Source organism: Castor canadensis, chromosome 6 (assembly GCF_047511655.1).
Source record: "Castor canadensis chromosome 6, mCasCan1.hap1v2, whole genome shotgun sequence".
NCBI classification, from domain to species: domain Eukaryota; kingdom Metazoa; phylum Chordata; class Mammalia; order Rodentia; family Castoridae; genus Castor; species Castor canadensis.
The window spans coordinates 23,767,636-23,781,920 of NC_133391.1; the positions used below are offsets into that span (position 1 = coordinate 23,767,636).

Consider the following 14,285-nt stretch of genomic DNA (forward strand, 5'->3'; position numbering starts at 1 on the left):
GTCACAATGTACCCCAGAATAGCAATAATAAATAAGATAAAAGGAAGAAAAATTAAAGGAAGAATCACACATCATGTGCCTTTGTCAATTCTAAGAGATGTTTACAGACATCTGTAAAGGCAGAACTGTGGCTCAAGTGACAGAGCACTTGCCTAGCCAAGTGTGAGGCCCTGAGATCAATCCCCAGTACTGCAAAAAATAAAGAAGAAAAAAATAAAGGCAGAATGGCTTTCCAAATATCACTCTTTTAGGATGCTGGTTTTACTCATCTCCCCAAAGAACCACAGAAATAAATCCCATATTCTCGTAGAGGATTTCTTCCTAACACTTTATCTCACGTACAGAGAACAAGTTTCACACTTAGCACTTTCAACAAAGGATGTCAAAATAAATTTTTTTGGAGTAAGGAGAGCCTGACTCCTAATGTTTCTGCACAGTGAGGCAAGGAACATAGGAATGCCACTCTCAGAAGCATATCTCAAATTCTAACAGTCCTGGCATAGAATACTCCAAACAACTGCCTCATGGAATACAAAGAACCCTTTTACATATTTCTGTAAAATTAGCTAGTTTAAGAACAGTTGAAATATACATTTGGGGATTATCAATTATCATGTCATTTTATTCCTGCCCAGTCTATTCTTTCAGAAAACATGTATTAAACTACATTCCATTTACAAATACATGAAGTTCTCTGAGTGCCTTTTAAAAACTTCCCACTTTTTAATCACCCTGGTATATGCCATTTGGATAGAGGCCACACACACACTGTAACGCCAGCCTCAGTTTTCCAATCTGAACAAGCCAGCGACACTTACTACACAGTGCTGCAGTGTGAACTCCTAGCAAAATGACCTAGAATGGCCACAAGTGCTGCACCCCTGCCCCCAACACCTTCACGAGCACAGCACAAAGATGGAGGTGAGACCAGGCAATGAGTAGAAGCGAGAGCATGTGGACCACTGCTAACAGTGATGCTTAAACATCTCTTTCAAAGTTTGAGGAAGAGCAGACATTTTTGAAAGTTCCAGGAGGTATATGATATTTAGGACACAGATGATATATTTCCAGGTCTACAAACATCTGATTACATACAAAAATTTACATACTTAAACAAAAGGCATTAAATTTTAAGGTACTTGTTATAAACTAAGCTATTTAAGATAAATCCAGCATGTAAACTTTACCAAAATATTGTATTTCTGGATTTTATGTTTTATAACTCTATGATTTAATTAAGACAAAACACCAAAAAGTAAGGTATATTTAAAACTGAAACTCAGCACAAGCTGACTGTCCCATATCCGAAACTCCAAGAAATGAGACTCTTGAGCACCTATACAACACAGAAAGGGCTGTGGATTCTGGAGCTCTAACTTTAGACACTCGGATTCCAGACACTTAACTGTTGATGTCTGTAAACATGCCACAAACAAGGCCATGCAAACCAACAAAACCCCTCTGAAATTTAAGGATTTGGGACAAAGGATATTTGACCTACTTGTACAAGTCCTAACTTATCCAAAATTTTGGGAAATCTAAAAATTACAATTCATAAAGCAAAGCACTGTCAAGAAATGAATTACCTGTATATGTTTGGGTCCAAAAGCAAGGCAGTATCTTTGGGTAGCTTTGACAAATGAACTACTTTAGTTTTTAATTGATGTCGTTCACTTTCATTCACCCATACATCAGGTAGACTGTGAATTACAAAAAGAAAAAAGTTGACCAAAAAAGCCTATTCACTGTTTCTCCTTCATATTCCACAGTCTTTTCTGTTAGTCTGAAAGGGCCAGCTACATTAGCAAGCTTCTTTTTGTTTGCTTTTGTGATACAGGGTCTCACTATCACAGGCTGGCCTCAACCTCACACTCCTCCTTCCTGGGCCCTCCTGTATGGAGGGATTACAAGCATGTGCTGCCACTCTCAGCTTACATTAACAAGTTTCTGAGACAAGGACACCCAGCCATCAATCTGGTAGCACAACATGACAACGGCAGCATTAAAGTTTAAACATAAATTTAGTAGGAATTAGAAATTTTGGGTGGCAAAGCCATAACACACTGCCAGGTTTTTAACTCACTAAGTAAAATTTATGCTTGAGTTTGACTTGGTAAAAATCTGAAAGGAAATTTCTCCAAGAAAGAAAAAAACCAAGCCAGGTGCAATGGTGCACATCTATAATCCTAGCTATTTGGGAGGCAGAGATGGGAAGGATCAGGATTTGAGGCCAGTCCAGGCAAATTGTTAGTCTCAAAAAACAGCACAAAAATGGGCCGGCAGAGTGGCTCAAGTGGAGGGCGTCTGCCTAGCAAGTGTGAGGCCATGAATTCAAACTCCAGTACCACCAAAAAAATAATTAATTAATTACCAAAGGGGGTGGGGGAAGGGCTGGGACACCTGCCTCACAAAACAAGGCCAAGTTCAAACCCCAGGAACACCAAACAAAAAAAAAAAAAGAGGAAAAAAATTCCTGGACATGGTGACATATATGTGATCCTACTGCTCTGGGGACAGAGGCAGGAGGATCAAGAGTTAAGAGTTCAGGCTAGCAGAGTGGCTCAACTGGTAGACGTCTGCCCAGCAAGCACTGAGCCCCTGAGTTCAAACTCCAGTACCAAGAAAAAAGAAAAGAAGAAGTAATCAGCATAAACTAGATGTGGTAGCACATGCATGTAATCCCAGCACAAAGAAGGATGAGACTGAGGCAAGTGGACGGAGACTTCAAGGCCAATTTGGGCTACATAGCAAGGCCTTATCTCCAAAATAAGTTTAAAAATCAAAAAGTTAAAGCTGCTGGATGCCAGTGGCTTATACTACTCAGTAAGCAAAGATCTGGAAGATCGTTGTTCGAGGCAAGCCTGGGCAAATAGTTTGCAAGACCCTATCTGGAAAATGCCCAACACAGAACAGGGCTGATGGAGTGGCTCAAGTGGTGGAGTGCCTGCCTAGCAAGTGAATTCAAACCCCAGTAATGCCAAAAAAAAAAAAAAAAAAAAGGTAAAAGCTTATAAATTGAGACTAGTTTTCAGTTATCTCTTCAATCCTGACAACTTAAACTATTGCACAGTTTAATTTCTGATTTCCTCCCTTCCTGGGGGTCAAACCCAGTGCCTTGCACATGCTATCCAATTTACCCAAGTCACAGACCCACCTCCTAAAGTTCTTCTTTTCCTTTAATAAGTTACATACTTTTCTGCTTACAATTTTAATAAAAAGACAAGACTATTAGTGACACATTGTATTTCAAATACTTACATGTCTTCAGGCATCCAATGAAGCAAAAGTTTTATCTTTCCAGAATCTTCTTTTCTCTTAGCTATTACCTAATAATGACATAAAAAGAAATCAAACGCAGTTTGTAAAACATCATTTTCCTATATTGCTAAAAAACAAAACCAACCACATCTTTGCTCCTAATCAAGAACTTAAAGTGTCCACACTCTAGACGAGACATCACCATATCTTCCCTGTTCTGTAGCACTAAACCTTTCATTGGGAGACAGTTGCCTCAAGTGGTAGAGCGCCTGCCCAACAAACCCTTCAAACCCTTCTTTCCTTTAACACTTTAACACTTAAAACCTCAGATACAGGAATCTTACCTCATAGACATCTGTACCACACAACTTACAGCAGTATTTAGTACACAATGAATTAAGCTAGGCGCAGATCTAAGATTGGGAGGATCGAGTATTAAAGCAAAATAAAGTTTTTGAGAGACCATGGCAAAGGTAAAAAGGCGGGTGTGGTGGTGTGCAAGTCATCTCAGCTAATTCAGGAATTGTAAGACAGGAGGACCGGGTGAGACCAAATCTCCAAAATAATGAGCAAAAGCTGTGCCTGCTTAGCAAGTGCGTAGCCCTAAGTTCAAATCCCAGTACTGCAAAAAACAAAACAACAAAAAAATAGAATCAGTGATTCTTTTAGAAATCTATCCTTTAAAAAAAAAAAAAAACTGAATTCAGAAAAACTTTTTTGAGCTTGAAGATGTTCAAAGTCCAATAAAAACCTTTTAGCATTTATGGTGAGAAAACATACAAACTAAAACCTACTACTAACATACTTTCTCCTACCTATTATTACAGCTATCATGTGCAGGTCTCCAAACTGGTGGACATTCTCAAGACCCCAGGCCCATTCTCCACTGCAAAGAACAAACTCAATGGCATTGTCTTCCTAACTAGCACCTTCCAAAGGTTCCCTGAGGGCATACGATAGCATCACTCAGTCTGGTGCAAAAAATTCTTTAGGATCTGGCCTGTTGAGCCTCATTTGTTTTGTTTTTAACATTATTCTGCCTTGGAAAACTTCAGTCTCATACTGAAGGTGGCTTCCCAAACTGTGAGACATATATAAGACAACCAGCTCTCCGTGTTGTGTGTGTCAGCAGCACCGTGTTTCCCAAAAGAAACAGCAACCACCGAACAGATGGTAGCCACACAGCAGCAAACCAAAATAATTCCTCCCTAGTAACAGTAAAAACTTGTTTCTAGGAAAATCGGGTTCACAGTTTCTAAAACACTGCTAAACATAAGTCTTTAGAAAATAAGGATGTACTACAGAAGTGTACAATAAAACACTGAAAATAAAAAGTATAAAATAAGACAGATGCAGGTGGCTCTAGCCTTTCAATACTAGCTAGCTACTTGGGAGGCAGAGATCAGAAGGATTAGCAGGCAAATAAGTTCACAAGACCCCATCTCCAAAATAGCCAGAGCAAAAGGGCTGGCAGAGTGACTCAGGCAATAGAGCAGATGCCTTACAAGCATGAGGCCTAAAGATCTATGTATTTAGATATATCTGGTTTTCTTTTTGCAGTACTGGGGACTGAACTCAGGAACTTGAGCTAGCAGAGCAAGTGTCACACCTCTTGAGCCAAACCCCAGACCCTTCTAATGGTTTTCAATTGTCTACAAGTTCTCGCGTCTAATAAGTAACTGCAAACAATTATTCATACTACATATACACTGTAAGTATGGTCTGTTCAATAAATATGACTGGGGAAGCCAACTAACTCTATACTCCAAAGTATGATTTCGGACAAATATAACGCACATTACTAGTATTCATGTAGCTATTCAGCTAAAATGTTTAAGGTATATAGGCTTTGGGGTTTTTGTTTTTTGCAGTGCTGGGGATAAAAGCCAGGGCCTTCAGCATGCCAGACAAGTTAGTGCTCTACCCCTCAGCTACATCCCCAGCCCTGTGTGGCTGTTTTATTAGGGTGGGCTGTTTGTTTCTTTGTATTGACCCTAGGGTCTCAATACATTTCCCCAAGCTGGTCTCAAACTTGAGACACTCCCACCCTCTCCCTTCTGAGTAGCCAAGACTCACAAGTACGAAGTATATGCCACGGTGTTAGTGGTAATACACATTAGCACGTATTACTTTATGTGCATACCTGCACAGAATGCAGAATACTGCAAATCCAGTGTATACCACATGTACTTACGCCAAATATTTGCAATAAATAGAGACTATGAACAAAATGAACAGAATGGATTTTTTTTTTTTGCAGTGTTAAGAATCGAACTGAGGGTTTCACACAAGGTAGGCAAGCCCTCTACCACTGAAGTACACTCCTAGCCCTAGAAGTAGTAGTTTTTTGAGATAGGGTCTCATAGCCCAAGCAGGCCTAGAACTTGCTATCCTCCTCTGTCCTGGGATTACAGGTGTGAACCACCATGCCCAGCTCTAATTGGAGTATTTTTAAAAGAAGAAATTAACAGTGCTGGAGAGAGATGGAGGGAAGGGGAAAAGAGAACAGTGGGAAGGCAGAGAGGAAGGGTAATAAGAAAATACTAGCCAGGCATGGCACACACGTCTATAATCCCAGCACTAGGGACACTGAGGCAAGAGATCTTGAGCTCACGGCCAGTCCTGGCCATATATTGAGACCCTGGCTCAAAAAAGAAAAAGAAAAACTACCAGTGGGAAGAAAAAAGTTTAATTTACAACTAAAGCACTGTTGTTTGCTTGGGTTTTTGTTGTGGTGGGGGCTGTTTTATTTTAAATGAGAGATGGAACAATTGGTCTTTAGATTTAATCTTAAGGATTCTACCTAACTTAAATGGAGAATCAACCTGAAGAGAGATGTAAAAAATGGACTAGAAAACAACAGACATACTGTATCTTTCCAGATCCTGAAAATTAAGGTAATGTTTAAATTTAAAAAATCAAAATGATATTTTATACCTCTTACACTTTCCGTATTGACAAAACAAAAGCACTTAAGTACTTTAGTTACTTCAATTACAGTATTTTTATCAAGCTTTAAGTTTCAAGCACCCAAATAAAAACATGTCATCCTGAAAACATTACAAATGACTAAACCAGAACTTTAAACAAAATGTTCTCCATTATACAAAAACTTGGTAGTCAAATAAATACCCTAATTTTAACTTGTCAATGAAATGAAGTGAAGCCCAAAGACAAATCTAACACAAAACCACGAAAAAGAATGAAGGAGAAAAACAAGGCAAGCCAGCCAAGCACAAAAGACCACTGACTGGTACCTGGGATTCTGCTGACCTCTTCTGGAGAAGGCTTGAAGAAAACATTTCAATTAAAGAAACAGAATCAACCAGGCAAGTTACACAATGCAGTACCCCATGTACCTTTTCATCTGCAGATTGTTGCATTATCAGTGTAATTATATCTTATAAATGTTAATTCAGTGGTCAATATTTCTGACAACTTAACAGAAGTGATTCTATGAGGCATGGTGGTACATGCCTGTAATCCCAGCACTGAGGAAGCTGAGGCAGGAAGAGGCAGTTAGAGTGGGATACATAGCGAGTCTGGGGCCATTCTGGGTAATGCAGTGAGACCCAGTAAAAAAAAAAAGGTTGATTCTATCTACCATGCTATCTCAATCAAAGCCCTCAAGGGTGGAGCTTTGCAGAACTTGCTGGTATAATGTCTTCTCTGTGCCTTTTCCTCAGTCAGGGTCTCTGCCTCCTCATGGTCACTTACAGGTTCACTTGTTCCTCGTTTTAAACATGCAACATACACAAGTATGTTCCTAAGCCTCCCTCTCCCCAGATTCCTCTTTTCTTCAGGAGTGGGCAGTAGGAACTATCTCTATTCTTCCCATGGTAAACCTAAGGACTTCATCAAATAACTATTTTAACAAAAGCATATGCAAGTTGGTGCTTCCTTTTTTTTTTTTTTTTTTTTGTGAGGGGGGAAGGGGAGGGCTCAGTGCTGGGGATCAAACCCAGGCCTCTTACAAGCTAGGCAAGGCAAGCACTGTATCACTGGGCACATCCCCAGCCCAGCTTCTCAAACTTTCTTACCGCAACTTTATCATTATTGCTGCCATCCCTTCATATGTATAGATACTTGTTTATCAACAGACACCATTTCATCAGATCCCTTGAAATCATTACATGTTTGGCGAGCTGCAAAATTGGCACTTCTTTTTCCTTTTTTTTTTTTTTTTTCTGTTGTTGTTGGCACTAGGGTTTGAATTTAGGGCCTCATGCTCTACCACCTGAGCTACATTCCAGTCCTCGTCCCTTTTCTATTTATACCTAGTTTCTAGGTGATGGCCTCCAGTCCAATATCTATAAATACCTCCGATATATTTAAAAAAAAAAAAACTCCCTTTATTTGCATCTGTAGCCGACTATACCTCTTCACTGAATGCCACGTCTTACACACATCTGCCTGCAAGACAGTTATGTGACTAGAGGCCCTGTGAGCTTAGAGCTCTTGATGCTCCCCCTCTCTCTCAATCTGCTCACCCCAAAGCCTGTATTAAATGGCAGTGTCATCTCTTTGTTGAGTTGGCCCGGGCAAAAAGCCTCAAGCTCATCTTTCCCCATCATTCTCAAATTTGACACTTGACTATCTGTAATTCCTGTCAGCACTAACATCAAAAGCTATCCAGGATCATCTCTACTGTACCCAGGCTGGGTCAAGCCCCTATCATTCTCACCTAAAAGTAAACAGATCACCATTTTCCCCCAACCCTTGGCCTCCCCTCCTACAATCCGTTCTCAACACAGAAACCAAAGCAAGCATGTTACAACCTACAAAGAAGAGCCAACAGCAAGTCTACAGGACAGAGCATGAGGCAGGATGACCTATAAAGCCAAACCAGAAAGCTTTTGAAAGCGACAGGAGGTTCTGTATCTCAGCTGTGGTGTGTTTTCATGGGTGAGGGCAGTTTATTATGTCCCAATAAAAATGACATTTTTAGAGGCAGGGCACCAGTAGCTCATGCCTATTATCCTACCTACTCAGGAGACAGAGATCAGGAGGATCCCAGGCAAACAGTTTGCAAGACCCTATCTCAAAAGAAACTACCGCAAATCCCAGTGTCACAAAAAAAAAAAAAGAAAAAACTAAAAAACTGTAAAAACCAAATCACTCAGGCTACTCGAGATGAAGACAGGAGGTTCACAGGTCAAAGCCAGCCCACTCAAATTTTAGATCCTATCAACAACATACCAGTATGGTGGCAAACTAACTACTCATGAGGTGGAGGAGAAGATCATATGAGGCAAACCCAAGGCAGCAGTCAAGACCCTATGTGAAAAACAAACTGAAAAGAAAAGGACTAGGGTCAAGTGGTAGAGTGCTAACCCAACAAGGGCAAGGCCCTGAGTTCAATGACCAGTACCAACCCCCAAAAAAAACCCAAACAGACAAACAACAAAAAAAACAACCTACTAAAGGCTTCCCAACTAACACCAAATAAAAGCCAAGGTCTGTTTCCAAGGATATATGGCATATTCCCACCTCACCTCAATGTGTTTTCCTTAATTTTCCCTCTGGCTAAAATGTTCATGGCCCTAGTAACTGAATGACTCGCTTTCACTTCCTTTTAAGCTTTCACAATTTTACTAATTCGCCTTGTGTACCATGTCTCTTCCACAAGAGTATAGCCATGGTGCTTTTATTTTATTTTAATCGGCTTTGTTTCCTGACATACAGCATTAGTACATGACTAACAAACAGTAGGTCCTCAGTAGTTAAAGGAATGAACAAACTAGCCCTAATGTAATACTCAGGGCCTGGTGACATTTTATTGACTTTTTTTGGTGGTATTGGAATTTAAACTCAAGCATTCACACTTGCAAAGCGGGTTGGCAAGTATGGCTTGAGCTATAACTCTAGTTCATTTTGCTCTGGTTATTTTGGAGGTGGCTCTTGAGAACTAGTTCCCTAAGCTGGCCTCAAAGCACAGTCCTCCTGATCTGCCTCCCAAGTAGCAAGGATTACACCTGTGAGCCACTGGTTCCCACCTTACTGACCTTTTTTTTAAAAAAGAAAGTAAAGACTTCTGGGAACTAGAAATGTAGCTGAATGGTAGATGTTTGCCTAGCAAGCACTAGGCCCTAAGTTCAATTTCCAGCACCACTTCAAAAAAGAAAAAAGACTTACCAAGTCAAGAACCTATGCTCACGAACTTCAAAATAAACTTTAGTCATCACTGCTAAGCAGGCCCTTGATCTTGATTATCAAGAAAATTCCCAAAGCAACCATTTTAACTCTTTCTGGTCTCCAAACTGTGTTTCCCTCCTCCTCTCCTAGCCTCACTAAGGAACACTTCCTATGTTCTTTAAAAAAGCCTCAGTGTGATGCAGTTACACTCACACCCTACCATCTCACAAAGCCAACCTGTACCAGTCCTCTCCTTTCTTGACAGATCACAGGTCTTCACATCTCTTCATACCTTTCCTGCCAATTTCCAACAACCACAATTCTACCCCTAAAGATTTAAACACTTGCCTGGACTTTATTGATAGCGAATTAATGCTACTACTTTCTACCTTCCTTTTAATAACATATATTTTAGTTTAAAGATCACAAGTGTTTCACCCTGAAATCAGTGAATGAGGCTTGGGGAAGAAGTCCATAAGCCCTATGTGATAATATACAACTACACTATGCTGTAATGGAAGACATACAACCTTTCCAGTTCCTAGCTTTGTCATCTGAAAAATTGCAGTTAAGGGACAGAAGTTCTTGAGCGGTGACAGTTAAATTTGATGACACCTTTTTTTCTGGAGGTAGCACTGGGGTTTGAACTCAGGGTCTCCTCAGACACACCACCACCTGGGCCACACCCCTATCCGTCCCTATCCGTCCCTTTTTGCCTTATTTATTTTTTGAGTGGGATCTTGTATTTTGCTCAGGGTCAACCTGTACTACAATCAGCCTACTTACTTACACCTCCTACATAGCTGGAATGATGGTCCCGTGCCACTACACCCAGTGTTTTTGTTGCTATGAGGTCTCTAACTTTTTGCCCCAACTGGCCTCGAACCTTGGATCCTCCCAATCCCCACCTAAAATTAGAGACATGAACCATCGAGCCCAGCAATCTCTCATTCATTTATTAATACCTTGCTTTACATTAAAGTCAAGCTTGCCTCCATCTATACTCACTCCATAAATACAATCTACTATTGGTTATACTCTTGGTTTATGCAATCTGAAGGGATCTTACACAATTACATTCCCTAGAGTCAAGTCTAAACTGAGACTTTTAAGACAAAACGAAGAAATACAAAATCTTTAAGCTTTCTTTAGTAAGTAGCTTTAACATCTTATCATCCCATTCCTTTGGTGATTATCCACAAAAACACTATTAGAACATGTCCTTATCTTAAACTTGAGAACCTGTCAGAGAAAGCCAGCACAGCAGACTGTCAAACATGGTAGCATGGGCAGCAATTTTAAAAGGGGGTGGGAGAGTAAATGGCATATATGGAGCTAAATAAAGTGAGCAAGATGGATGAGAGATTAAAAAGGAACAGAAAGAACAATGCGGTTACCTTACTTACATTCTTACGTACTTACTTAATGTCATGTACTTACATATGTACATTAAAATAAGTAGGCAGAGGTAACAGAAATGCCAAATAATTAGGAAAGAAACACAGAACAAAAATCAAAAATGCAAGAAAACATTATTATAGGAGATGGGAAAAATAGATTCAAATTTAACAAGATTTTAGTATTGTTAAATATTAAATAAATCTTTAAAATACTTTAATATTTCAAGTCTTAACAAATTTTTCTTTTTTTTTTGTCGGCACTGGAGTTTGATCTCAGGGTCTCACACTTGCTAGGCAGGTGCTCTATTACTTGAGTCACTCCACCAGCCCTTTTCCTGTGTTGGATAATTTCAAGATAGAATCTCAGAAACTATTTGCCCAGGCTGGCTTCAAACCACAATCCTCCTAATCTCTGCCTACCTAATAGCTAGGATTACAGGTGTTAGCCACCAGTGCCCAGCTTGTCTCATCCATTTTGACTGAAAAATAAAGCACAAAAGGAACCCAAACTTAGTATATTTTGCATTTCAGTTGCCAAAAACTTAAACACTCAGTTTTCCAGGGATTCAAACTGCCAAGAGTATCATCTATAAATAATCTATCTTCACTAATTTAACTACACCCAATTATGCCAATTTAAAAATGACAAAGGAGCCGGGTGCTGGTGACTCACACCAGTAATTTTTTTTTTAATTCGTTTATTCACTCGTTTATTCATATGTACATACATTGTTTGGGCCATTTCTCCCCCCATCCCCCACCCCTCCCTCTCCCTCCCTCCCTTGCTTCCAGGCAGAATCTGTTCTGCCCTTATCTCTAATTTTGTTGAAGAGAAAGTATAAGCAATAATAAGAAAGACAAAGCATTTTTGCTAGTTGAAATAAGGATAACTATACAGAGCAATTCCTAGCATTGCTTTCATGTACAAATGTGTTACATCCCAAGTTGATTCATCTCTAACTGATCTTTACACTGGTTCCTGATCCCCTTCTCATATTGACCTCTGTCACTTTAAGGTTTTTGTATTAGTTCCTCTGCAGTGGAGACATCAAATATTATCATGTTTTGGGTTTCTTACCTATCCTCATACCTCCCATGTGTGCTCTCCCCTATCACGTGACCTAAGTCCAACCACACTGCTGTATTTGCCCTAGATCTAAAGTCCACATGAGAGAAAACATACGATTTTTCATCTTCTGAGCCTGGCTAACCTTGCTCAGAATGATGTTCTCCAGTTCCATCCATTTACTTGCAAATGGTAAGATTTCATTCTTCTTCATGGCTGCATAAAATTCCACTGGGTATAAATACCACATTTTCTTAATCCATTCATGAGTAGTGGGGCATCCTGGCTGTTTCCATAACTTGGCTATTCATGCCAGTAATTCTACCCTACTTGAGAGGCTGAGATTGGGAGGACTGAGGTTTGAGGCCAGCCCAAGCAAATACTTCATAAGACCCCATCCCCAAACTAACCAGAGAAAATGGACTGGCAATTTGGCTCAAGAAGTAGAGTACCTACTTTCAAGTGTGAAACCCTAAGTTCAAACCCTGGTCCTTTAAAAATAAATGAATGAATGAATGAATGAGCAACAACGGATGAGCAACAACAGACTTGAAAGAAAAATAACCCTCCATTAGCTGCTAGTTAGTCAAAAATAAGCTGTAGTTATTGCTTTGATATTCCAAATTGACATTTTGCTTCTTCTGGGTTGAAAACCTAGTCATGAAACAAATAGACTAAGTGTCTACAAAGTGCCAGCCACAATTCTAGGCACCTGGAATTACATCAATGCAAGAAAACACATCTAAAAATCCCATCCCTCATATAGCTTTAATTTGATGGCCAGTGTTATCTTTTAAAAAGAAATTATTTAATACAAACTGGATCTGTGTGTTTGGGTTAAGGCATATGCAACAAATAGGGCATGAATGAAACATTTTAAACCTAACAGGAGTCAGGCGCCAGTGGCTCATGCCTGTAATCCTAGCTACTTAGGAGGCAGAGATCAGGAAGACTGTGGTTCAATGTCAGCCCAGGCAAATTGTTTGCAAGACCCTATCTCAAAAAAGCCCATCACAAAAAGCAGGGCTGATGGAGTGGCTCAAGTGTTAGAGCACCTCCTAGCAAACATAAGGCCCTGAGTTCAAACTCTAGTACTGCCCTCCTTCCCCCCGACCAAAGACACCTAGTTTACTTCAGGTCAAAGCCCAGTGGAATGCTAGCAGCAATGTAAGATATGCCACTCCAGTATTTCTAAATAGTTCAAACAAAAGGTTAAAATATTCACTTTAGTCATAAGCATTACAATTATAGGAATTACTTACTTTATGACCAAGGATACATGTAGTTTCTAAAATACTGATAAAGCAAAAGGTTTTTATGACTTTCTCATTTGTTTTATTTTGGGGGGACAGGGTTTAGCTATATAATTCAGGACATCCCTGAACTCATGATCCTCCTGCCTCCACCTTCCAACGGCTAGCATTACAGACATGTACCACCATACCTGGCTGGTTTTGTGACTTTTGTTAAAACGGTTTTGGGTCATTTAGAAGTATGATTCTCCATGTCAAAACATTCCTTTTTGTAAACCTATATAATATGAAAGAAAAACAAGGCATACTTACAGTACTATGAAAAACAACACTGTGTCCCTTCCCTAGACTTTCTATGTGAGCTGAGAGATTAAAGCATATGGCTCGGTGTCTTAGCGCATCCAGTGTCTGTGCATCGAAGAAGTCATGCGGGCGTGCTAAAAGTCAACAGGAAGAGAAAGAGCGTCAGAAACATGCACAGTCAACTAAACACCAAATACTCTGCTACCACAAAAATAATAAGACAAGTGCCTATCACTGTTTAAATGAAAGATATTGTTTGCTTTAAAAGTGATAAGACTCTAGGTGATAAGAGAAAGATGAATGTGGGTTCGTTCTCCACCTTAGAGCAGGAAGGTTCTAACTAGACCCCATGATTCTATATTGCAGTAACTTTACCTTTTACTCCAACATCTCTCTCTTAGCACCATCTGTACATTTTCAAAAAATGTGAGCATCTCCCTCTACACACACTATTGGGGCCTCAATTTCACTGTGGCCAAATACATGAAATATACTTCATGAGCATTTCTATTTTAATGTGATCAAAAAGTTTCCAAACTTTACAAAGTAGTGATATTATTTCCAGACTTTTTGTTGTTGTTTTCCCCAGTGATATGGATTGATTACAGGGCCTTGTCCAAGGGCTCTATCAACTTAGTCAGCTCCCAACCCTAGTTCCAGCTTTTTGACAAGTATTTTGTTAATTACAAATAACTGTTCTCAAACAATTAAAGAAAACTTGCAGATACACTATGTATTTGCTTATTCATCCATTCATTTAATGACTGATTTAGGAGATGAGGTATATGTTGCTAGTCTTGAACTCCTGGGGGCTCAAGTGATCATTTCACCTTAGCCTCTCAAATAGCTGGGACTTCAGACAAGACACAG

The 14,285-nt window shown here is 39.7% G+C and overlaps 1 protein-coding gene across 2 annotated transcripts in view; it reads right to left on the reverse strand.

The window, feature by feature from the left end:
• Aebp2 (AE binding protein 2) overlaps positions 1-14,285 on the reverse strand; it is a 54,661-nt gene that overhangs the window by 4,873 nt on the left and 35,503 nt on the right. Inside the window, exons 5-7 of one of the 2 annotated variants that reach the window (XM_074075933.1) lie at positions 13,425-13,549; positions 3,259-3,326; positions 1,587-1,700 (exon numbers count right to left, since the gene is read on the reverse strand). In XM_074075933.1, the coding sequence (XP_073932034.1) occupies positions 1,587-1,700; positions 3,259-3,326; positions 13,425-13,549 (307 nt within the window). The remainder of the gene's footprint in view (positions 1-1,586; positions 1,701-3,258; positions 3,327-13,424; positions 13,550-14,285) is intronic. The other variant, XM_074075934.1, reaches the window with a different exon arrangement.